Raw genomic sequence first — 25,362 nt, 5'->3', positions numbered from 1 at the left:
CTAAAAACAGGCATTTGTTTATACCTGTTTCAAATGACAAGTTAACGAAGGGTTAATAAGGGGTATGTGGTTAATTACCCTCTTACCCAAGACACTTCACATGATAACTATAATATGTCACCAAAGAATGGTTCCCAGATCTCCCGTGTACATCTCAAGCCACACTAAGATTTCTCCCGGTTGTGGACACTCCTATGTCTGGTAAGGTTAGTCAGGAAGGAGAAGCTCTTGTAACATCATTTGCACTTGAAGGACCTCTCCTTGATGTGAACGGTCTGGTGCTTATTCACAGTTCGCCTCAGTAAAGTGATTCCCAAATGTGGAGGAGGGGTATGACTTGTCGGCGTCCATCCTAATGCTCAACCTCCCACGTTGTGACCCAATGACACTAGAGGACGGAGAAGCAGGAGCCACCACCCTCAGGTAGCTTAGTCTTTGAGCTCCCTCTAGACATTGTTTTGGGTGTTGTTGGGATTGTGTGCTGTGATGTAGGCTAGGTAACTTTCATGTTGAACGCTCATCCTGACCCTGTCTGTATTGGTGAAGTAACACTGAGGTAGCTGAGGAAGGCTAGACCCAGGCTTTCTATGAACCCAGTCACCAGGCATTAGACAAGACCCTGAAGGAGAAGACAGACTTGCTGATAGACTACCACCAGGGGTCTCCCACCACTCTCTGTGAAGGCAGAAGCCCAGGGTGACCTGCTCTGTTCATCATGGATACTGTGGTGTTTGTATCATAGGAACAGGAGGGTCTATCTCTATCAGCCCCAGGTCCTGCTCCATTCCTGCACTGAGACTGTGAAGAGAAGGGTCTGGGCTGCAGACTGGATCCCTGACTGGAGCCTCTGTCTCTCTGATGACCACCAGGACTGAAGTTATTGAATCCACCTGTCCGCAGCTTGTGTTCTGTGTAGTGGTGGAGTCTCTGGCCCTTGTGGTTCGGTACCGGTTTCTACTCAGAAGGAACAGCGACGGCTCCTGATCTTTGGCAATGGTTTATGACCAGCCGCTTCCGAGGTCAAATCTCTCCCACCAGCAACACTGGATATCAGCAGGTCCCCCATGGACTGCAGACAGTAAACACAAATTGAACAGAAGATTTATATAAGAAACTTTACCGTAACACAAACATAATATTATAAAATGTTAACCACAGTCAAGCCCATCTCTAACACTGTGATTCAAGTACCTAACACTATGGAGCCAATGTAGTTTATTATAAAAAATTTCCATATGAGAATTAAGTATAATGTTTGTTTTGACTGAGATAAGGGAAACTCAGTCCCTGCAATGATACAAAAATAACCAAGTCAGTCAGCACAGAGTCAATTTTGTGTTATTTAATTTCAATCAAATAGTCCTACACTCATAACGTGAATTACAGTACTTTTATTGCATAAAATGATACATGACAAGTAGAATAACTTCTCATTATGGTAACACTTGACCTTTTCTGTAAATCTGGTACCCTCACTTTGATCAAATTACATTTAGAATACTTTCGAAAAGGATCAAACTTTACACAGCACACAAACAGGACAAGGTTGTCACTTTACATCAGTGAAGCATTTTTACAGACACCATCTCACCAACCATCACCATATCATCTACTCTGTCTCATCATTCTCTTTCTTTCCCCAGTTCACCTCATCCAGTTCCCTGCTACATCCCAAACTAACAGAATGAACTACAAACTATCTAGTACTAAATCATCAAATCAAATTATATTGGCCACACACACGTTTAGCAGATGTTATTGCGGGTGTAGCAAAATGCTTGTACTATACATTACATGTCACTCACTATACTCTATACATGGGTCGTGTGCATTTTCTGCTGGTGTATCCTGACATATCTCCTCTCTGAGAACCTCTTCCCGATGTGCGTACAGGCGAACGGCCTCTCCCGTGTGGACCTTCAGGTGCACTTTCATATTGTGCTGGTGGGAGAACCTCTTCTCACACTGTGGACAGCTGTAGGGTTTCTCCCCTGTGTGGACCCTCTGGTGCCTCTTCAGGTGGGTCGATCGGGAGAAACGGGCCCGGCACAGGTGGCAGCCGAATGGTTTCTCCCCCGTGTGTATCCTCTGGTGGATCTCCACCTGTTTGGGGAAACTGAAAGCTTTCCCACAGAATGAACACGGGAAGCGCTTCTCTTTACTGATTCCGTCTCTACTACTGTCATTTGTCAGTGGGCTTGTGTAGCCATTTAGTGTTGAAGCATTGTCTGAGGTCTGGTTTAACATTAGGAGAGTGTGAGGAGGATGAAGGCCAGGGAGTGTCTGTGTTGTCACAGCGTCCATGTTCCAGTTGATAGATCCTATAGAAGGCAGGCTGAAGGAAGCACCTGTTGGAGGGTTAACCTGAGGCGCCATCAGTCTCTCTGAATCACAGCTATAGGAGCAGGACGGAGCATCGCTAGCAGAGTCTGTGTCTGTCCTCTCCAGCCGCATACGGACACCTCCTCGTACCCGCAGACCAAATCTACGCCTCGCTGTGGTCTCAGCCAGTCTGTTGTCATAGAGACTAAGTTCAGTTGTTGTTTTGTGTTTGTCTGTCTGTTTCTGGTTGTGGTTAACAGTATTGATCACAGGCCCAGAGTTGAGGACGCTGTCCCACCCACAGACCTCTACTATGTCGCCTCTGGTCCTGGCCTGCTCAGTGACGTTCTCCCCTGGTCCCTTAACTGCATCGGTCTGGGAATCCAAAATGGCCGTCCAGTCTCCTCTGTTAGCCTCCAGCCAACCATCTGAAGGAAGAGGTAACAAAACAGATTTTACAAACATGGCAGAGAAAACATAATGTTGTGACTATAACTACTGTTCCCTGTAGGAGTGAAACTGGATTGATTCCTTCCATTTAATACTGCTTTTCATCGAGCCCAGGAACGGGTGGCGCGGGGCCAAACAAGTGTTGTACCTAATTTCTCTCCATCGGGGAACTGTATTATAGCGATAACATTACGTTCCCTTTCAGTCAGTCCACTTCAGTATAACATACTATGGGGAAATAGAATCACGCCCCATGCAGAACCCAACGGATACTAAATGAAACAGCTCATGGCAGACCACCCAGACCTGGGTATTGTGCACACAGCGCGCTGCCTGGTTACTTCCCGTCACAGCCGTAAGCACACTGTGGGCTACACTGGGAGCTGTGATATCCACGCAATAAAATATCACGTCTGTGGTGATGCCCAACTCACCTCAGCACAAATATCTCCTCTAGTCAGCCTTTTAAACAATGCCCAAGACGCTGCCAGACCTCTTGTGAAGTGGGAGCTGCCACAGCTAGGTAACCCTTGCCGCTATATGCCAGGGCGATAGCCTCCACAACCCAGTGGGATAGACTCTGCTTAGAGACCTCCTTGCCATGAGCTGGATTAGCAACACATACAATAAGCTGGTCACGTAACCGGATATCCCAGGTCAGTTCAAAGTAGGTGCGTAAAGCGCACACCGGACATGTTACCTCTTTTGCTCTTCAGAAGCAAAACGAGGAGGTGAAAAGGGAAATAGCTCTAAAGCTAAAGGACATGACTTTCAGGGAGGCCACATTGTCACCTTAGTCGCCCAGGGCGAACGGAGTCCAGGAAGAGTAACACGTGAAAGTCCAGCAAGTTTAACTGAGGCCAAAGCCATGAGCAGAGACCTTTTCTAGGAGAGGATCTTCAGATCCACTGACTCCAGAGGCTCAAAGAGGGCAGCACATAGTGCCTCTAAAACCAGAGCCAAGTCCCATGTGGGCGCAATAGATTTAGAGACCGGTCTGAGACGATGTACACCTTTCAGGAACCGCACAATCAGGGGGTGGGGCCCTGGTGAGGCTCCGTCAATTCCCAAATGACACGCCGAGATAGCGGTCATGTACACTTTTAAATATTGAGAATGCCCGTCCCTGCTCAAAAACACAAGGATGTCCCTCCAAGAGCACTTATAAGGAACAAGTCCTTTATCTTGGCCCCATAGCTCAAACGCTTACCACTTATACGCATACAGCCCTGTCGTGGAGGGCGCCCTTGCAAACTGAATGGTAGCAATAACATTTGGCCGTAAACCTCTAGCCATCAGATTGGTCCAGGCCCATTGGAACCGAATATGCGGCCTCCCGTGCCAAACCTGCCTGTGCGCCTGGGACAACAATTCCCTGCGCAACGGGAATTGCCACAGGTCCCCACCTAAAAGGCGAATGATGTCCGCAAAACCAAGGCTGCCTGGGCCAACGGGGAGCCACAATAATCAATGGTAAGCCCTCCCGGCACACACTCTCCAACGTGTGCTGAATCAGAACCACTGGCGGAAACGCGTAAAGGAGGGTGAGGCCACTGGTGCACCAGAGCGATCGTTTCCAACTGGGCACTGGTCCCTCAATGAGAACTAGACGACATGGTGCGTTTTCTGGCGATGCATAAAAATCTACAATGGCCCTAGTCTCCACTCCTGAGTGCCAAGTACACTGTCAGAAGTTACAGGTAATAGATATGCCGGGCTCTATAACACCGTCCATACTTTACGAATTGAATAACCCTTCGCACAGCACGCCTCCACCCCTGGGGGGGATGAGTCTTTTGTGACCACCTTGTGGGACAACACCTGGCCCATGAGAACCCCTTGCGACAGTAGCTGGGGATCCCTCCACTGGGCCAGTGCCCGAAGGCATGTCGGGAACACCGGAATTGACTGGCGAGATGTATTAAAGTTACTCGGGAATCAGCACTGGACCAGCTGCATCAATAATAACCCTGAGGGAATGACCATCATAGAAGCCATCATCCCCAGTAGGCAGATGAAACTTGCGAAAATGTACTGTGCATACAAACCAAAATTGGGCCAGGCAGAGCTGGAACCCAAACACCCTCTCTGGGGATAGAAAAAGCACAATTTAAGGATGAGTCTAACTACCCTGCTTGTTCCTTTGACTGCTATCAGCCAATCGTCCAGATAGGCCAACACACTCAGCCTCTGATGGGTACCAGAGCTGCCTCCACCACCTGTGAAAAGACGAGGCGAGAGGGACGAGCCGAACGGGAGTACCAAAAACTTGTAGAATATAGCCTCGAAATGGAACCTCCTGACCTCTGTGACTGGAGTACATGGGCACATGAAAGTACGCATCCTTTAGGCCGATGGTGTACGGACCGTAACAGCCACTAGTCTGTGAGTATTTTGAACTTGTGAACTCTGAAATGCTTGTTCAGGGCACGCATGTCTAGAACAGGGCTTAAACTGCCATCCATTTTTGTAACCAGGAAATAGACTGTACCAGCTGTCCTGAGCTTCCAACAGATAAACCACTCGTTCTGCCTATTCTGGAGCAGGAAGGATATTTCCTCCCTTAATACTGGCACTGAGGCCAGGAGAACAGTTGACGTGATGACGGCGCAAAACGTGGGGGGGAGGATTTGTACAAAGAATTGTAGTCTGTAGTCACTGTTTGCATGACCCAGGGCGACACTGCGACATTGGTCAGAGCAGGCAGCGAGTCTCCTGTAAAGTGCTATCTGAGGGGGCATGATGCCCCCAGTAGTGGCATGGGAAAAATACGTTTCCACCACTCTCAACAAACTTGTCTGATTGTGGAGGGATATATTTTATTGAACTCGCATGTGGAATTCACAACACTCTTGAAACTCACAAACAATGGGATTGAAGCAATGTGTTTAGGTGGAAACGTTTGCCTGAAGTATCCTTCCCCGCGCCGTGGCAGGACCATGTCACCCCTGGCCAGGAAAACTGACGTTGCGTCTGGCAATCAAGCCGGTCCGACCTTGTGCTGGGCCGGGCCCCCGGGACAGCCCACTTAGCAGGCCCAGCATCCCCAAAGGACTTCAAAGGGAGAAAAGTGCACTGCTTGAACTAGACGTACATGGCCTCCAGGGCAGAACCGGACATCCCCGGAGGACATTTGTCGGTCCCTCTCTATCTGAAAACGTCAAAGACGATAGTGTGCCACCACCCTGCTCTTCCCGAGTGCCAGAACGGTGCACCGGGACGTGCACAGAATGAAGTCAGCCGTAACACAAATCTCATCCAGGAGCTCTGCATGGGGCTTTCCTGCAGCCAAATAAGTGCCCAACTCCGGGAGCAACTCTGTCTGGTAGATCTGCAGTACAGCTACAGACGACAGAAATCCGCCACCCCCTCTGCACGATACATCTTATCCAGCTGAAAAACGACAGTGCTTGTTAGGAAGTGTAGGATCTGCATTAGCCACACCCTTGTTATCCAACAGGCTAGGTAGCCAGGTAGCTTGCTATAAACTAGAGGCGTGTGCACCAGCCCAGCCCCGCCCAATCCATCCCCTCCAGATCCATGAAGGGGGCATACCATGCAGCATCAGCTTAGCTGAATGCGGGTTGGACCAGGTTGTCGTAAATTCTTTGAAATACAGAAACAGGGGTAGGTGGTGCTTGACTGTGGCAACCACAGGGGGCAGGTACTTCCCACAGAACCTTGATAACTTCTGCCACTGGTGTGAACATGGCCACTTCAACTCCAAATGTATAGCCACCCTGCAGCACAATTCTATGAACAATGTGTTGGATACCAGGGTTTCCCACACTACCTTACGTAGCGTTAGGGGGTTGCTGTCCCGGAACTAAGTCCTCTTCCGAGAAACTCCTGGAGCATCCAGAACACCAAATTGTCATCCGAACCTGTGCCCTGTATGTCATCATGGGAGACAAACCAGCCAGCTCACTAACTCCTAGCTGGGAGGCTAGTTCCACCAAAGCCCCAAGTCTCTCTCTGCTTCCTGCACCTTAGTCCCAGGCGAGGTACCAGCATCCGGGAAAGGAAAGTCGCCATCGGTAACTCCAAGCTTTTTCAAGAATTCGACATGTCTTTCCAGGGAGTTTGCACGCAGTATGTGGCAATGCGCACACGGACTGGTTCGAGCGAGGAACACCTGAGCATGCTCCAAGCCGAGACAAAATACACATAAATCGTGAGTATCTTTCAGAGAAATAGTATAACCGCATGACTGGGGGAAATGTACACATCGTCGTCTCGGTCTCTTTCTTAACCGTTTTACTCATTTTCTTCTAGCAAATTGAAGCATAACTAATTGTTTGTGATTAGGAAACGTATGATAACAAATACAAACTAAAGCACACAACGTCCAGAGGATGAGCATGCTCTACCACTGTGGGACAGTTTCGTTGGCGCAACGTAAGTCTCGTTTTCCAATTGTTTGTTGTAGTAGTGTGAATCCTTCCTGTTTACACTGAGGTGAAGAGCAGAATAATTGAAGGAAGGAATCTGTGCCTCATGCTTATCACCTGTGGAAGGCGGGGCTTCCAGCGAGGCACGTATTTCATTGGCCTTGTCAGGCGTGATTGTAGATCTTTCAACCGAAGTCGCGAGAGTGCGACTCCCCATAGTATGTTGTACCGAAGTTGACTGACTAAAGGGGACTCATTTAAATGTTCTGAGTCAATTACCTGGTCAAGTTCGTACATTATAATGTGTGTTTTTGTATATAAACATAAGTTGTATTGATTTCATTGTATAAATGAAGAAATAATAATAACCAGGTGCATCACTATTCTATTACAGTATGTAGGCTATATGTATGTCTCTCTTACCTTGCTCCCCCATCTTTAGTCCACTCAGCAGATCAATGCTATCTGGTCCGTCTTCTATTGTCTCCTCTTTGACCAGCAGCAGATCAGGCTTCCCATCCTCCATGTCTACTGACTGTAAGAGATACAGAGTGAGAGGATGTTGGATCAATAAATCTGCTATGAGCATCTTCTGATTGGGCAATGAAGGATTGCTATGAGTACTGTGCAAAATAGTTGATTTGACATGATGCAAATGTATTAGTTGATTTAATTACATGACACTCATTAAAATGGATTGAAAATTCAAAGGCAAAGTCCCACACTTAAGACAAAATGTAATCAAGACCTGGGGCGTCTATCAATTAATATTATGCTCTATCGTTTATTTAGTTGTGTCGCAAATCACACTCTTTACGGCAATTGGACGACGCTTTGCAACACAAACGAACATGGAAGAGAGTGAACGCGACACAAAACACGGAGCTCGTACCTAAATGAGGGGCAACTTCGGTCGCATGGGACGTGGTTTGGGTATGAAAAATCTGACACGGACCAGAAAACCGTCCTCCGCAAAATATGCCGCAGGCCGGTCCCGACAACATGCTCAAACACCATTAACCTCTTTTACCACCTACACAAGAATCCTGTGAAACAGTACGGAGAAAGTCTACGGATGAGACCCCAAAAAATAGTTGAGTGCTCAAAACAAACCCCCGACTCAGACGTTGCAAGAGGCTTTTGCCCACGGCACACCATGTGGCAAAGAACCACGAAGATGGAAGGAGAAAGCAGCTGCCGATACAACTTACATCTGCAAAGAGCCCCAATTTACATGGTGAGAAACGGGGGTTTTGTGAGTTGGTGCTAACACTCGACCCAAGGTACCAACTGCAAATACATTTTATTTGTTGAGTATAATTCAAAATGTAATAAGAAATAGGCCTTTAAATGTGGTCATTTTATATAAACTATTTATTCATTGAATTGACAGAAAATGAGTATATCGTGATATGTATCGTTATCGGGATATGAAATTACGTATATCAGGATATGAGATTTTGGCCATATCGCCCAGCCCTAACCTAAGCCATCTAATCAAATGGCTATCCGGACTATTTGCATTGAACCCCCCCACTTTTACACTGCTGCTACTCTCTGTTAATTATCTATGCAGTCACTTTACCTCTACCTACATGTACATATTACCTCAATTACCTTGACTAACCTGTGGCCCTGTGCATCGACTCTGTACCGTTACCCCCTGTATATAGCCTTGTTATTGTTGCTCTTTAATTATTTGATATTTTTCAATTTTCTTGTTTTTTTCATATTTATTTCTTGTTTACTTCAGTTTATTTAGTAAATACTTACTTTTTATTAAAACTGCATTGTTGGTTAAGGGCTTGTAAGTAAAAATTTCACTGTAAGGTGTTGTATTTGGCGCATGTGACAAATACAATTTGATCTAATACCATTCAGACAGTAGTTTACATTGGGCTCACCTCAGTGAGACTGTGTGTGGTCCTGTGCTGCTTAGCTGGTTCCTCTGTGGGTTCAGGAGGTGTAGTCTGGTTTTCCTCCATGACCATGGTCCCCTCAGGGTTCGCCAGACCCTCCTCACACCCCTCCTCCTTCACCAGCAGCACCTCTGGACCCTCCTCCTCCTGGAAGAGACAGGTGATACAGATCACACAGACATACACTCCCTCAGGTACGTATACACAGATAACACACTTTAATGATGGATGGGCCATACTTGTGAACATTAGAAAGGGTTTAAATTCAAAACAGTTGCTCCGTCACAAAATGTGCATCAGACAATTAAAATCGTCAATTTACTTGCACGTGATAGAACGCACACACAGATAATAAACACATTCAACATGGAGTGTTTACCCATCCCCACTATGTTTGAGTCCTATACTGTAGTTACAGAATGACTTCACTGTTGTTAAACCCATCATGGTGGATATAAAGATGATGTTGTGGGTAAAAATAAGTCAGCTATGATAAGTCAAAATTCATCAGACAAACCTGACTAAACATTTTGAAGTGTACAGTAGGTGTTTCAGACAAATGTATATATATATATATATTTTTAACAAATTACATTTACATAAGTATTCAGACCCTTTACTCAGTACTTTGTTGAAGCCCCTTTGGCAGCGATTACAGCCTCAAGTGTTCTTGGGTATGACGCTACAAACTTGGCACGCCTGTATTTGGGGAGTTTCTTCCATTCTTTTCAGCAGATCCTCTCAAGCTCTGTCAGGTTGGCTGGGGAGCGTCGCTGCACAGCTATTTTCAGGTCTCTCCAGAGATGTTCGATCAGGTTCAAGTCAGGGCCCTGGCTGGGCCAATCAAGGACATTCAGAGACTTGTGCTGAAGTGCATCCTGCGTTGTCTTGGCTGTGTGCATAGGGTTGTTGTCCTGTTGGAAGGTGAACCTTCGCCCCAGTCTGAGGTCCTAAGCACTCTGGAGCAGGTTTTCATCAAGGAGCTTTCTGTACTTTTCTGTACAGTCTCTCAGTTCCTGCCGCTGAAAACCATCCCCACAGCATGATGCTGCCACTACCATGCTTCACCGTAGGGATGGTGACAGGTTTCCTTCAGACGTGACGCTTGGCATTCAGGCCAAGGATATTAAATCTTGGTTTAATCTGACCAGAGAATCTGGTTTCTCATGGTCTGAGAGTCCTTTAGGTGCCTTTTGGCAAACTCCAAGCGGGCTGTCATGTGCCTTTTACTGAGGAGTGGCTTCCATCTGACCACTACCTTAAAGGCCTGAATGGTGGAGGGCTGCAGAGATGGTTGTCCTTCTGGAAGGTTCTCCCATCTCCACAAAGGAACTCTAGAACTCAGTCAGAGTGACCATCAGGTTCTTTCTTGTTCACCTCCCTGACCAAGACCCTTCTCCCCTTATTGCTCAGTTTGGTCGGGCGGCCAGCTCTAGGAAGAGTCTTGGTAGTTCCCAACTTCTTCCATTTAAGAATTATGGAGGCCACTGTGTTCTTGGGGACCTTCAATGCTGCAGACATTTTTTGCCTCGCCACAGTCCTGTCTCGGAGCTCCTGCGTTGTCTTGGCTTGAAGCCCCTTTGGCAGCGATTACAGCCTCAAGTGTTCTTGGGTATGACGCTACAAACGCTATGGTTTGACCTCATAGCTTGATTTTTGCTCTGACATGCACTGTCAACTGTGGGACCTTATATAGACAGCGGAGTGTCTTTCCAAATCATGCCCAATAAATGTAATTTACCACAGGTGGACTCCAATCAAGTTGTAGAAACATCAAGGATGATCACATTGAAAAGGATGCAAATGAGCTCAAATTTCAAGTCTCATAGCAAAGGGTCTGAATACCTACAGAAATAAGGCATTAATGTTTTTCTATTTTTAATACGATGGCAAAAATTTCTGAACCTGCATTCGCTTTGTCATCACGGGCTATTGTGTGTTGATTGATAAGGATTTTGATTTAATCCATTTCAGAATAAAGCTGTAAATAACAAAATGTGGAAAAAAGTCAAGGGGTCTGAATACTTTCCGAATGCCCTGTATATTGTGAACACCTCCCCTCTCCTGGATTTCCTGACGGGCAATCCCCAGGTGGTGAGGGTAGGCAGATCCACCACACTGATCCTCAACACGGGCGCCCCTCAGGGGTGCGTGCTTAGTCCCCTCCTATACTCCCTGTTCACCCACGACTGCGTGGGCGCAAACTACTCCAACACCATTAAGTTTGCTGATGACACAACGGTGGTAGGCCTGATTACAGACGACGATGAGACAGCCTATAGGCAGGAGGTCAGTGACCTGGTAGTGTGGTGCCAGGACAACAACTTTTCCCTCAACGTCAGCAAGACAAAGTAGCTGATCGTGGACTACAGGAAAATGAGGGCCAGCACGCCCCCATCCACATCAACAGGGCTGTAGGGGGGTCGAGAGCTTCAAGTTCCTTAGTGTCCACATCACTAATGAATTAACATGGTCCACACACACCAAAACAGGCATGAAGAGGGCACAACACCATTTCCCCCTCAGGAGGCTGAAAAGATTTGGAATGGGCCCTCAGATCCTCAAAAAGTTATACAGCTGCACCATTGAGCGCATCTTGACTGGCTGCATCACCGCTTGGTTAGGCAACTGCTTGGCAGCAATGAGACTGATATTACCTCATCCCCCTGTACATTGACTCGGTACTTGCACCCCATGTATATAGCAAAGTTATCGCTACTCATCGTGATTTTATTCCTTATGTTCTCTTTATTTGTACATTTTTCTCTCTGCATGGGAAGGGCCCGTAAGTAAACATTTCACTGTTAGTCTACACCTGTTATTTACAAAGCACATTTTATGTGACAAATAACATTTGATTGGTAGGTATATTTAGTAGGCCTTAAATGTAATGGTTATAAAGCGCTGTTGGGTGTATGCAGAATAGGGTGAGGTCAGATGTGATGTATATTAAAGAGAAGTGGTGTAAAGTACTTAAGCAGTACTTTCAAGTATTTTTACTTCAGTGTTTTTTTGGGGTATCTGTACTTTAATATTTATATTTTTGACAACTTTTACTTTTACTCCACTACATTCCTAATAAAAATAAATGTACTTTTTACTCCATACATTTTCTCTTGACACCCAAAAGTACTTGTTACATTTTGAATGCTTAGCAGGACAAGAAAATTGCCTAATTCACACACTTAACAAGAAAACATCCCTGGTGGACTCACTAAACCCATGCTTTGATTGTAAGATACTTAAAGTATACTTAAAGTATATTTAAAACCAAATACTTTTAGACTTTTACTCAAGTAGTATTTTAGTGGGTGACTTTCACTTGATTAATTTTCTGTTAAGGTATCTTTACTTTTACTACAGTATGACCTTGGGTACTTTTTCCACCACTGCTAAAGAGAGCCTCATTCAAGTCCCATTTTGTGTTTATTAAAAAAACATTTTAAATACACCATATGAAAATTGCAATGTGTTGGTCCCATGTTTCATGAGCTGAAATAAAATATCCCAGAAATTGTCCATACGCACAAAAAGCTTATTTGTCAAATGTTGTGCAAATTTGTTTACATCCCTGTTAGTGAGCATTTCTCCTTTGCCAAGATAATCCATCCACCGGACAGGTGTGGCATATTAAGAATCTGATTAAACAGAAGGCTCATTACAAAGGTGCACCTTGTGCTGGGTACAATAAAAGGCCACTAAAATGTACAGTTTTGTCACACCGCCACAGATGTCTAAATTTTTCAGGGAGAGTGCGATTGGCATGCTGACTGCAGAAATGTCCACCAGAGTTGTTGCCAGATAATTTAATGTTAATTTCTCTACCATAAGCCACCTCCAACGTTGTTTTAGAGAATTTAGCAGTACGTCCAACTGGCCTCACAACCACAAACCACATTTAAACATTGCCAGCCCAGGACCTCCGCATCTGGCTTCTTCACATGCAGGATAGTCTGAGAACAGCCAACTGGAAAGCTGATGAAACTGATGAGTGTTTCTGTTTGTAATAAAGCCCTTTTGTGGGGGAAAAACTAATTCTGATTACCTCGGCCTGGCTCCCCAGTGGGTGGGCCTATGCCCTCTCAGGCCCATCCATGGCTGCACCCCTGCCCAGTCATGTGAAATCCACAGGGCCACATTTATTTATTTAAGTTGACATATTTTGGTATATGACCTGTAACTCATTAAAGTCTTTGAAATGGTTGCCTTCATATTTTTGTTCAGTGTAAGTAGTTGAATGGAAGCAAAGAAATAGACATTGGTGAACATCATATAACCTACACAATACAAACACAATATGTAACAGACCTTTTAGGCTTATATATCACACAATATCTGGATGCAATATCTACCCAGGAATATTCAACACTGAAATCTGTTACTCTTGTTATTCCGAAGGCATCTGTGGATCTTTTCTGCTGACAACACTGAAAATGAATCTTTGTATTTAATGTAGGGTTTGATCTAAATGTCAGAAGCTATTGAGTGGAATAGTTACTTTCTATGTTATAGATTATAGAGTGGAATGGTTTTTCTGCTGGTGTATCCTGAGGTAGCTCCTCTCTGAGAACCTCTTCCCGCAGTGCGTACAGGCAAATGGCCTCTCTCCCGTGTGAACATTCAGATGCATCTTCAGATGGTGCTGGTGGGAGAACCTCTTCTCACACTGGGGGCAGCTGTAGGGTTTCTCCCCTGTGTGGACCCTCTGGTGCCTCTTCAGGTTGCAGGCCTGGGCGAAGCGCATGTGACACTGCGTACAATTGAAGGGTTTCACCCCTGTGTGGACCCTCTGGTGGATCTCTACCTTCTGGGGGCAGCTAAAGCCTTTGTTACAGAACATGCAGAGGAACCGTTTCTCTTTACCGTCTGTTGTTGCTCCCCCTCCCTGAGCCTTGGCCCTTTGGACCTTTGAGTTCAATAACTGATCGAAAAGGACGCTGCCGTGTGAATCAGATGGTGCCATCGATGTGGACACTGGGTCGCGATCCCTGAGTTGGTGTAAAGGTGAGTGGGTCGCGACATTAAGATTTGTCTCTAAGTTTTCCCTGTAGTCTAAGAAGTCACTAGTGTTGCCCTGCGACTGTCCTTCTCCTAAATGAGTCTGGTCTTCATTCCATGTCAGAGGAGCGTCACCCTCCACTTTCACAGTCATCTCATCTATGACCAGACCCTCTCCTTTCTTATCTAGGCACCCTTCAGAGTATACACTGCTACTGTACTGGTTCCAGTCTCCTCTCATTGGATTAGTCTGTGTATCTAAGCCCACAGGCATGTCACCAGGTATCATCTCTGTAGCGTATGAACAGGACGGATCATTGCCAGTCTGAAAAGTGTCACCTGAGTCCTGATGGGACAGATCCATCCTCGAGCTGGGGTTACCATAAAGTAAATACTCTGAGCGGGGAGCAGGTGGACAGCCCAGTCGCCCCATTAAAGTCTCTGTATCGGTCTCTGACTTGAGGACGGCGTTCAGCGTTCCACTGACCTCCGTGATGCTACGTCGGGGCCCGGGCAGCTCTGGGGCAGTGATGGGGTCCTCCGTGGCTACAGGGGGGGCTCCTCCAACCACTCCAGTCTGGGTGTCTCTGCTGTGCAGTGGGTCCTCCTCTCCATCAGACCTCTCCAGCTTGACCCCAGGACTTGCATCTTCAGACTGACAAGGAAAAAGGAGGTCATTACCGGTACATGAGTAGAATTGGATAACAATGTCGTAGGGAAGTCTCACAAGCTCCCCTATGGCAGATAAATAAGGATGTACATGTAAGCAAGTAAATAGCTGAGGGGAGCCTTTCTGAAATAAACTGGCCACATTTGACGTACTGTAATTTTGATGTAATCAGGGTCTAAAATGAACACCCACCAATTGTGTGTAGATTTTGACATTGGCAGGTAAGAATGTCTAATTCCCCGGCCGCGTTGGCAGGTGGTCACACTCAGGGCTCTACAGTGCAAGCGTTTCATAAAAATAGTCAAGTAAAGTATGGGCACAAATGCAAGTTGTGATTTATAGCTAAATAAATGCTGCAGTAGCTGTTTAGAAAATATTTCTGCAGTTTTGTTTCATATCTGGTAATGCACAAAAATCTGAATCCAAATGTTATAGCTATCCCACCTTGCAAAGCAACACTGCCTGTCTGGGGGGGGGGCTGTGGGCGAAGTGCTGAAAGATTCATTTTTAGAAGAAATGTGCTCATCCTTAAATGTTAAGACTAATTAACTCAAAAGTCTACTAAAATTAGACTTTGTCCTTGTGTTTCTTGTCTATTTACATCATTTTGTTCACAAGCTAGGTTGCTTTCAATGTTTGAGTTTGCTACCATCTAGCAAAAAGAGACATGATCATCTCTACTAGTGAGAGTGTCTCTGTTACCAAGGTAACCTTAAAGGGGCAGCTAAACATTTTTGCCTCTACTAAGCATGCTCATCTGTATTTTTTATTTTTATAAAATGGTGCAAAAAATATTTTGGCTGGTAGATAAAAAAAATTTGTAAGAAATGTATCTACCTGCCACAGTGCCAAGTATAATTGTTTTGTACGTTTTAGGCCCTGGATGTAATACTATTACACTAACCTCTATCACGATAACGTGCTGGGTTGAGGTTCCGCTCCCCTCATCAACAGTGATTGGTTGGTCTTCTCTCCATGTATTGTGTCCCGCTGGCTTCACAAAGCCCCTGTGGCCTCCAGTGAGATGTCCTTCACCTGAGAGTGATTGGTGGAAAAGAGATGGTTAGGTTAGCTACTGTAAATGCTCAATGCTATATTATACACTGAATGTACAAAACATTAGGAACACCTTCCTAATACTGAGTTGCACGCCCTTTTGCCCTCAGAACAGCCTCAATTCGTCGGGGCATGGACTCTACAAGGTGTCGAAAGCGTACCACAGGGATGCTGGTCCATGTTGACTCCAATCCTTCCCACAATTGTGTCAAGTTGGCTAGATGTCCTTTGGGTGGTGGACCATTCTTGCACAGTGTGTCAATAGACTAAATTATTAATTAGATATTGAATTATCTTAATTTAGGATGAACCTAAATTAAGCAACTCACAGATTTGTAGAATAATCATATATATCACCATTGACAGTTTTGACACTAGAATTAGTAATGATGTAAGGGGGGGCGGGGGGCAGGTATATGCTTATACCCACTTATTTTTACATTGGGCATTGCATATACTCATTTCTAAATCCACACTGATACGTATCAAAGTAGTGTGGTGGAGGTATACGCCGTATCTATGAATAAGGCTGATGGAACAGATGTTTTATTGAACCTTTATCTTAAGATGTTGATAAACTATTATTTCTTAACATTTTAGACGCAGCAATGTACACACGGTGGTAGGACATATGCGTGAACGATCGAAAATGTAATTGCAGGAAAACACTGTTCTAAAAATGTGCACCACATACGTGAGTGGTTTCATGGACAGAGGTAGAAATATCTGTTAGAAATGTTGAAAGAGGGGAGATCTAAAGATGCAACAACTATCATGGATTGCTAATATGACAAGGATAATGCCTTTGGCTGCTAGACAATGAAAGACAGGCAAACCAATATAACAGGATATAAGGAAGTCTTTATAAATCTGTCAGAACATAATTATTTGAATCAAAAACCGGAAGAAAAATAAAATGGGGTGGGGGGGGGGGGGGGGAATCTGAAACCTGGGAATTTCTGACTCCGTTGACTTCCTAATTTATTTCAATAGTAGGCCTACTATTAGCCTACTTGCACAGTAGAGCTAGGGTTGGTCTGATATTGAAAGACCAATATGGGATTCATGATTTTAGGTCTTTCAGAGTGTATGTCACGGTTTCTCATACATTTTCACACTGGGCGCCTTTCCTTCGCCAGGCAGACCGTTTGGAACTGTTTGAGCAAAATGTAAGTATACCCACTTCTCCAAGCACCACTGAAGATACTTTTTATAGATCAAGTGATTATGTTCCATGCATCATATTGTTTTCAATGAGCAAATAATAGGAAATGCAGTAAATATGAGTGTCTTTGTGTAAGATACTGTAGCTAGCTAAGTAATCAGGATAACTATTGCATACTTTCTCAAAACTGACCAAGACCAAATTCTGGTTAACACATCTAAAGTAAATTGGAAACGGTTGACAGAAGACCCCCACCCATGCAAAATGTACCTCTTGTCATTCCTCTGTATCGGTCGAGGATCTTGACACTACTGGGACGACTGGCGAGGACGCGCTCACGCATTGTCTTCTCTGCGCGCTCCCGTGCCACCTTCAGTTCGATTAGCTGAAGTTTCCTCTGCAATGCCCTGTTTTCTTTCTGGCTTTGAGTTATTTCCAAACGAAACACTGCATAGTCGTCGTCTACGAGCTTACAGATCTCTGCCACGGCTGCATTCGCTAGAACCTCCATAATGGAGGCTATTTGAGTGTGAAAACCCGTTGCCATTGTTAACAGCTAGCGTTACTTACTAGATAACGTTAACATCTATCCAAATCCTGTCTCCAACGCGAATTAAATATTATCTGGGGTAAGTATTTAGTGCTGTGCAGTTAAATTCGTCATATTTGGAATTCTATGGTTATTAAAATGTCTAAATGACAAACGCAAAAGTGAAAATTGTTCTTGGCCATATTTACTTCCGTTTAGCCTTTGGAATTTGGTTGGCGGATGGCATCCAAATTTTAGGTGCCTACACCGCCACCTACAGTACTGGAGTGTGAGGTCAGGCCTACCAACATAAAATGCTATCTTTTAATTGAACCTTTATTTAACTAGGCAAGTCAGTTAATTAAGAACAAATTCTTATTTACAATGACGGCCTAGGAACAGTGGGTTAACTGCCTTGTTCAGGGACAGAACAACAGATTTTTACCTTGTCAGTTCGGTGATTCGCCCAACGCTCTAACCACTAGGCTACCTTAATTAATCCTGGTTCTCTAAGAAAGTTACATATAGCCGTAGACACCTACACTCATTAAAAACCCATTACCCCATTCCACTACTTTTATGAAAACTTGAAATCAGCCCTAATTAATCGGCCATTCCGATTAATCAGTCGACCTCTAATTCAGACCACTTGACTTTTTCCATATTTTGTTACATTACACCCTTATTCTAAAATGGATTTAATTATTTTTTCCGTCATCAATCTACACACAATACCCCATAATGACAAAGCAAAAACAGGTTTTTAGACAAAAACAGAAATACCTTATTTACATAAGTATTCAAACTAGAGGTCGACCGATTATGATTTTTCAACGCCGATACCGATTATTGGAGGACCAAAAAAGCCGATACCGATTAATCGGCAGATTTAAAAAAAATGTATTTGTAATAATGACAATCTAATACATCAATAAAAATACATCAATAAAATCAATTTAGCCTCAAGTAGATAATGAAACATGTTCAATTTGGTTTAAATAATGCAAAAACAAAGTGTTGGAGAAGAATGTAAAAGTGCAATATGTGCTATGTAAGAGAGCTAACGTTTCAGTTCCTTGCTCAGAACATGAGAACATAAGAAAGCTGGTGGTTCCTTTTAACATGAGTCTTCAATATTCCCAGGTAAGAAGTTTTAGGTTGTAGTTATTATAGGACTATTTCCCTCTATACCATTTTTATTTCATTAACCTTTGACTATTGCATGTTCTTATAGGCACTTTAGTATTGCCAGTGTAACAGTATAGCTTCCGTCCCGCTCCTCCCTGGGCTCGAACCAGCAACAGCCACCACACCGAAGCAGCGTTACCCATGCAGAGCAAGGGAAACAACCACCCCAAGGCTCAGAGCGAGTGAAGTTTGAAACACTATTAGCGCGCTAACTAGCCAACCAGCCTCATCTCAGGAGTTGATAGGTTTGAAGTCATAAACAGTGCAATGCTTGATGCACAACGAAGAGCTGCTGGCAAAACGCAGGAAAGTGCTGTTTGAATTAATGTTTACGCGCCTGCTTCTGCCTACCACCGCTTAGTCAGATACTTGTATGCTCAGTCAGATTATATGCAACACAGGACACGCTAGATAATATCTAGTAATATCATCAACCATGTGTAGTTAACTAGTGATTATGATTGATTGTTTTTTATAAGATAAGTTTAATGCTAGCTAGCAACTTACCTTGGCTTACCTCATTTGCGTAACAGGCAGTCAGTCTCCTTGTGGAGTGCAACGAGAGAGAGGCAGGTCGTTATTGCGTTGGACTAGTTAACTGTAAGGTTGCAAGATTGATTCCCCGAGCTGACAAGGTTCAAATCGGTCTTTCTTCCCCTGAACTAGGCAGTTAACCCACCGTTCCTAGGCCGTCATTGAAAATAAGAATGTGTTCTTAACTGACTTGCCTTGTTAAATAAAGATTAAATAAAGGTGTAAAAAATAAAAAAATCGGCACCCAAAAATACCGATTTCCGATTGTTATGAAAACTTGAAATCGACCCTAATTCAAACCCTTTTCTATGAGACTCAGAATTGAGCTCAGGTGCATCCTGTTTCCATTGATCATCCTTGAGATTTTTCTACAACTTGGAGTCCACCTGTGGTAAATTCAATTGATTGGACATGATTTGGAAAGGCACACACCTGTCTATATAAGGTCCCACAGTTGGCAGTGCATGTCAGAGAAAAAAACCAAGCCATGAGGTCAAAGGAATTGTCCGAAGACAAAGGTTCACCTTCCAACAGGACAATGACCCGAAGCACACAGCCAAGACAACGCAGGAGTGGCTTCGGGACAAGTCTCTGAATGTCCTTGATGGGCCCAGCCAGAGCCCGGACTTGAACCCGATCGAACATCTCTGGGGAGACCTGAAAATAGCTGTGCAGCGACGCTCCCCATCCAACCTGACAGCGCTTGAGAGGATCTGCAGAGGAGAATGGGAGAAACTCCCCAAATACAGGTGTACCAAGCTTGTAGTGTCATACCCAAGAAGACTCGAGGCTGTAATCGCGGCAAAAGGTGCTTCAACAAAGTACTGACGAAAGGGTCTGAATACTTAAGTAAATGTGATATTTCAAATACATTTGCTAACATTTCTAAAACTGTTTTTCCTTTGACATTATGGGGTATTGGGTGTAGATTGTTTTTTTAAATACATTTCATTCATTTTAGAATAAGGCTGTAACTTAACAAAATGTGGATAAAGTCAAGGGGTCTGAATACTTTCCAAATGCACTTTATTTTGCGGAATTGCCCATTGCTGATGTGTATGTGTGTGAGTGAGATTTAAACATATACACACAATGAAAAGCTATTTGGCTTCAACTTTTCAAACAGCCATGGCAGTGCCACTCATCTATATACCAAGAGCCTTATGAAACCATTTTAAAGACAGAATAATACAATACAAAATAATAAAAGGGCAATTTATATTCAAATGGTATTATGGCAGCCATATTGGATTTTGTACCCATTGGATTTGAGGCAAAATACATGGAGGCCCTAAAGAAAATAATTGGTGGCCTGACTAATTACAAAACTAGGAGCAACAGATACAAAATCTTTCAAGCAACCTCAGAACCAAAAAAATCTAATTTCGATGTCCGAGTCCACTTGTTTAGAGCAGATTACAATAGCCACAACATAAAAAATAAACATGTAACTATGTATTTTTGTCAGGCAGGACCATACAGCACTGAATGAGAGCACATATAGACAACTTTCCAAGTCATTAATCAGCTATCAAAAAGTAAAGCTTACATTCATATCTAGTCATAGTTTATATTTCCAACCTATTGTATCTCTGTGTTTACAGGTCTATATTTCCTAGATGCATTAGGATATCCTAATGCTGTTTGTTTGTGTATGTAGGTGGAACTACTGACTTGTGGGGGAGTTGAATGTGGGGGAGTTGACACTAGCCATTATTCATTATGCGCTAAAAGGCTAAACTGATCCTAGATCAGCACTCCTCTTGAGAGGCTTTGTGGATACGGGACCTGACCTAATATCATTCAGACAGTGGGCTCACCTCAGTGCTGCTCAGCTGGTTCCTCTGTGGGTTCAAGAGGTTGTGTTCCCCAGATCCTCCTCCTTCACCAGCACCACCTCTGGACCCTCCCCCTGGAAGAGACAAGTGATACAGACATACACTCCTTCAGGTACATACACATAGACACACACAGATAATAAAAACCCTTTCAACAAGGAGTGTTTACTCACCCCCACTACATTTGAGTCCTATGCTGTAGTTACAGAATGACTTCATTGTTGTTAAACCCATCATGGTGGACATAAATATGATGTTGTGGGTAAACATGAGTCAGCTATGATAAATCAAAATGAATCAGACAAACCTGACTAAACTATGTTGACGTGTACAGTAGGTGTTTGTTAGTGTGGGGGTATATTTAGTAAGTGTATATTGGTTATAAAGCGCTGTTGGATGTATGCAGAATAGGGTAAGATGTGATGTACACTAAAGAGTGTTTCAATGAAAAGTCAAATTTTTTCTTTATTAATCATAAGTGTTACATACACAATATGAAAACTGCAAATACACGTCTGCCAGGCACGCAGAGGGACATCTCAGGTTAATGTTTGTCCAACACCTCAAGCTCAACAAGAAGGAGCTGCTCTTCCTCCAAGAGAAGCCATGCTCACTCCAAGTCCTCTCCACCACAGTGTCCTCCTCTCAGTGTGCAAAGAACCTTGGTGTGACCATGGACAACAATCTGTCATTCTCTGCAAACCTCAAAGCAGTGATTTGCTCCTGCAGGTTCATTCTCTACAACAGTAGAGTACGACCCTTCCTCCCACAGGAAGCGGCTCAGGTCCTAATCCAGGCTCTTGTCATCTCCAGTCTAGACTACAGCAACTCTGTTGGATGGGCTCCCCGCTTGTGCCATAAAACCCCTGCAACTTATCCAGAACACTGCAGCCTGACTGTGTTCAACCTTCCCAAGTTCTCCATGTCACCCCCGCATCCACTACAAGACCATGGTGCTTGCCTACAAAGCAGCAAGGGGAACTGCTCAACCTGACCATTCTGTTCTGCCACGTCTGGTCTCTTGGCTGTCCCACCCCTACGGAGAATCAGCTCCCACTCATCCCAATCAAAGCTCTTCTCTGTCCTGGCACTCCAGTGATGGAACCAGGTTCCCCCTGAAGCTAGGACAGCAGAGTCCCTGCCCATCTTCTGAAATTTCTGAAACCCCATCTCTTTAAAGAGTATCTTAAATTAATCCCATCTTAAATGAAGTGTTAAAAAATCTAAATATTTTATATTTGAGATTCTTCAAAGTAGCCACCCATCGACAGCTTTGCGCACACTTCATTCTCTCAACCAGCTTCATGAGGTAGTTACCTGGAATGCATTTCAATTAACAGGTGTGCTTTGTTAAAAGTGAACTTGTGGAATTGATTTCCTTCTTAATGTGTTTGAGCCAATCAGTTGTGTTACGACAAGGTAGGGGTGGTATACAGAAGATAGCCCTATTTGGTAAAAGACCATGTCAATATTAAGGCAAAACACAGCTCAAATAAGCAAAGAGAAACGACAGTCCATCATTACTTTAAGACATGAAGGTCAGTCAATACAGGACATTTCAAGAACTTTTAAACTTTCTTTAAAAAAAGAAAAAAAACATCAAGCGCTAAGGTGAAATTGGCTCTCATGAGGACCGTCACAGGAAAGGAAGACCCAGAGTTACATCTGCTGCAGAGGATAAGTTCATTAGAGTTTAGTGAGAGTATAATTTGTTTTTCAACAGAACAATGACCCAACACATTGGGGCAGCAGGTAGCCTAGTGGTTAGAGCGTTGGACTAGTAACCGAAAGGTTGCGAGATGGAATCCCCGAGCTGACAAGGTAAAAAAAAATCTGTCATTCTGCCCCTGAACAAGGTAGTTGTCCCACTGTTCCTAGGCAGTCATTGAAAATAAGAATTTGTTCTCAACTGACTTGCCTACTTAAATAAAGGTCAAATAAAAAACACCTCCAGGCTGTGTAATGGCTATTTGAACAAGGAGAGATGGAGTGCTTCATCAGATGACCTGGCCGCCACAATCACCTGACCTTAACTCAATTGAGATGGTTTGGGATGAGTTGGAGTGAAGGAAAAGCAGCCAACAAATGCTCAGCATATGTGGGAACTCCTTCAAGACTGTTGGAAAAGCATTGCTCATGAAGCTGGTTGAGAGAATGCCAAGCGGGTGCAAAGCTGTCATCAAGGCAATGGGTGGCTACTTTGAAGAATGTAAATTCCATATGTGTTATTTCACAAGTTTGATGTCTTCACTACAATGTTTAGAATGAATAGTACAAAAACTTGAATGAGTAGGTGATCCAACACATACATCCATACAGTTGAAGTCGGAAGTTTACATACACTTAGGTTGGAGTCATTAATACTTGTTTTTCAACCACTTCACAAATTTCTTGTTAAACTATAGTTTTGGCAAGTCGGTTAGGACATCTACTTTGTGCATGACACAAGTAATTTTTCCAACAATTGTTTACATACAGATTATTTCACTGTATCACAATTCCAGTGGGTCAGAAGTTTACATAAAGGCACAGTTGACTGTCGAGTCCTATATCGTCATAACCTGAAAGGTCAGCAAGGAAGAAGCCACTGCTCCAAAACCACCATAAAAAGCCAGACAACGGTTTGCAACTGCAAAGATCGTACTTTTTGGAGAAATGTCCTCAGGTCTGAGGAAACAAAAATACAAGTGCCATAATGACCATTGGAGGAAAAAGGGGGAGGCTTGCAAGCCGAAGAACACCATCCCAACCGTGAAGGACGGGGGTGGCAGCATCATGTTGTGGGGGTGCTTTGCTGCAGGAGTGACTGGTGCACTTCACAAAATAGATGGCATCACGAGGACAATTATGTGGATATTGAAGCAACATCTCAAGACATCAGTCAGGAAGTTAAAGCTTGTTCGCAAATGGGTCTTCCAAATGGACAATGACCCCAAGCATACTTCCAAAGTTGGGGCAAAATGGCTTCAGGACAAAAATGTAAAAGTATTGGAGTGTCCATCATAAAGCCCTGACCTCAATTCCATGGAAAATGTGTGGGCAGAACTGAAAAAGTGTGTGCGAGCAAGGAGGCCTACAAACCTGACTCAATTACACCAGCTCTATCAGGAGGAATGGGCCAAAATTCACCCAACTTATTGTGGGAAGCTTGTGGAAGGCTACCCAAAACATTTGACCCAAGTTAAACAATTTAAAGACAATGCTACCAACTACTAATTGAGTGTATGTAAACTTCTGACCCAATGAGAATGTGATGAAAGCAATAAAAGCTTAAATAAATCACTCTACCATTATTCTGACATTTCACATTCTTATAATAAAGTGGTGATCCTAACTGACCTAAAAAAGGGAATTTTTACTAGGATTAAATGTCAGGAATTGTGAAAAACCGAGTTTAAATATATTTAGTAATGGTGGATAGACTTCAACTGTATAAACAGACTTTGTAGGCTTATATATCTACAAGGTCTGGATGCAATATTCTACCCAGGAATATTCAACACGGAAATCTGTTACTCTAGTTTTTCAATTTAAAGTTTTATTATTATTCTTGTTTTTCAATCATCCAATAAAACACATTCCACATTCACAGATGTGACAGGCTTAAAAAATAAAATAAAAATATAATAATAACTGAAATAAAATAAAAAATAAAACGTTTTTGTTTGGTATATATATATATATTACACACTGCTAAAACAAATAAAGGGGACACTTAAACAACACAATGTAACTCCAAGTCAATCACACTTCTGTGAAATCAAACTGTCCACTTAGGAAGCAACACTGATTGACAATGAATTTCACATGCTGTTGTGCAAATGGAATAGGTGGAAATTATAGGCAATTAGCAAGACACCCCCAATAAAGGAGTGGTTCTGCAGGTGATAACCACAGACCACTTCTCAGTTCCTATGCTTCCTGGCTGATGTTTGGGTCACTTTTGAATGCTGGCGGTGATTTCACTCTAGTGGTAGCATGAGACGGAGTCTACAACCCACACAAGTGGCTCAGGTAGTGCAGCTCATCCAGGATGGCACATCAATGCGGTTTGCTGTGTCTGTCAGCGTAGTGTCCAGAGCATGGAGGCGCTACCAGGAGACAGGCCAGTACATCAGGAGACGTGGAGGAGGCCAACAACCCAGCAGCAGGACCGCTACCTCTGCCTTTGTGCAAGGAGGCGCAGGAGGAGCACTACCAGAGCCCTGTAAAATGACCTCCAGCAGGCCACAAATGTGCATGTGTCTGCTCAAATGGTCAGAAACAGACTCCATGAGGGTGGTATGAGTGCCCGACGTCCAC

The 25,362-nt window shown here is 43.8% G+C and overlaps 1 protein-coding gene across 2 annotated transcripts; it reads right to left on the bottom strand.

The window, feature by feature from the left end:
- Positions 1 to 1,327: 1,327 nt before the first annotated feature.
- Positions 1,328 to 21,147, bottom strand: LOC110534708 (uncharacterized). 2 transcript variants are annotated; one of them, XM_090187495.1, is made up of 6 exons: positions 21,043 to 21,147; positions 15,655 to 15,785; positions 14,568 to 14,735; positions 9,068 to 9,229; positions 7,587 to 7,698; positions 1,328 to 2,750 (listed from the first exon to the last, which is right to left on the bottom strand). In XM_090187495.1, exons 4-6 carry the CDS (start codon positions 9,152 to 9,154, stop codon positions 1,798 to 1,800), a joined length of 1,152 nt encoding a protein of 383 aa, XP_090043621.1. In that variant the 5' UTR covers positions 9,155 to 9,229; positions 14,568 to 14,735; positions 15,655 to 15,785; positions 21,043 to 21,147; the 3' UTR covers positions 1,328 to 1,797. The 2 variants fall into 2 exon arrangements, with proteins under 2 accessions (XP_090043621.1, XP_036790413.2); XM_036934518.2 differs by lacking the exon at positions 21,043 to 21,147 and adding an exon at positions 17,242 to 19,453.
- Between the last annotated feature and the right edge of the window lie 4,215 nt (positions 21,148 to 25,362).

Source organism: Oncorhynchus mykiss, chromosome 10 (genome assembly GCF_057628025.1).
Source record: "Oncorhynchus mykiss isolate SJ-2025 chromosome 10, ASM5762802v1, whole genome shotgun sequence".
NCBI lineage: Eukaryota > Metazoa > Chordata > Actinopteri > Salmoniformes > Salmonidae > Oncorhynchus > Oncorhynchus mykiss.
The sequence above is the reverse complement of the archived record's forward strand: the minus strand, read 5'-3'. Positions and strand labels throughout refer to the sequence as shown.

Excerpts from the sequence above, each read along its gene's own strand:
- LOC110534708 (XM_036934518.2), bottom strand. The coding sequence starts at position 17,518 with ATGGCAACGGGTTTTCACACTCAAATAGCCTCCATTATGGAGGTTCTA. Across the intron at positions 15,786-17,241 it reads ATACAGAGGAATGACAAGAG|GTGAAGGACATCTCACTGGA; the intron begins GTACATTTTGCA and ends AATCACTCTCAG. Across the intron at positions 14,736-15,654 it reads AGCACGTTATCGTGATAGAG|TCTGAAGATGCAAGTCCTGG; the intron begins GTTAGTGTAATA and ends TTTCCTTGTCAG.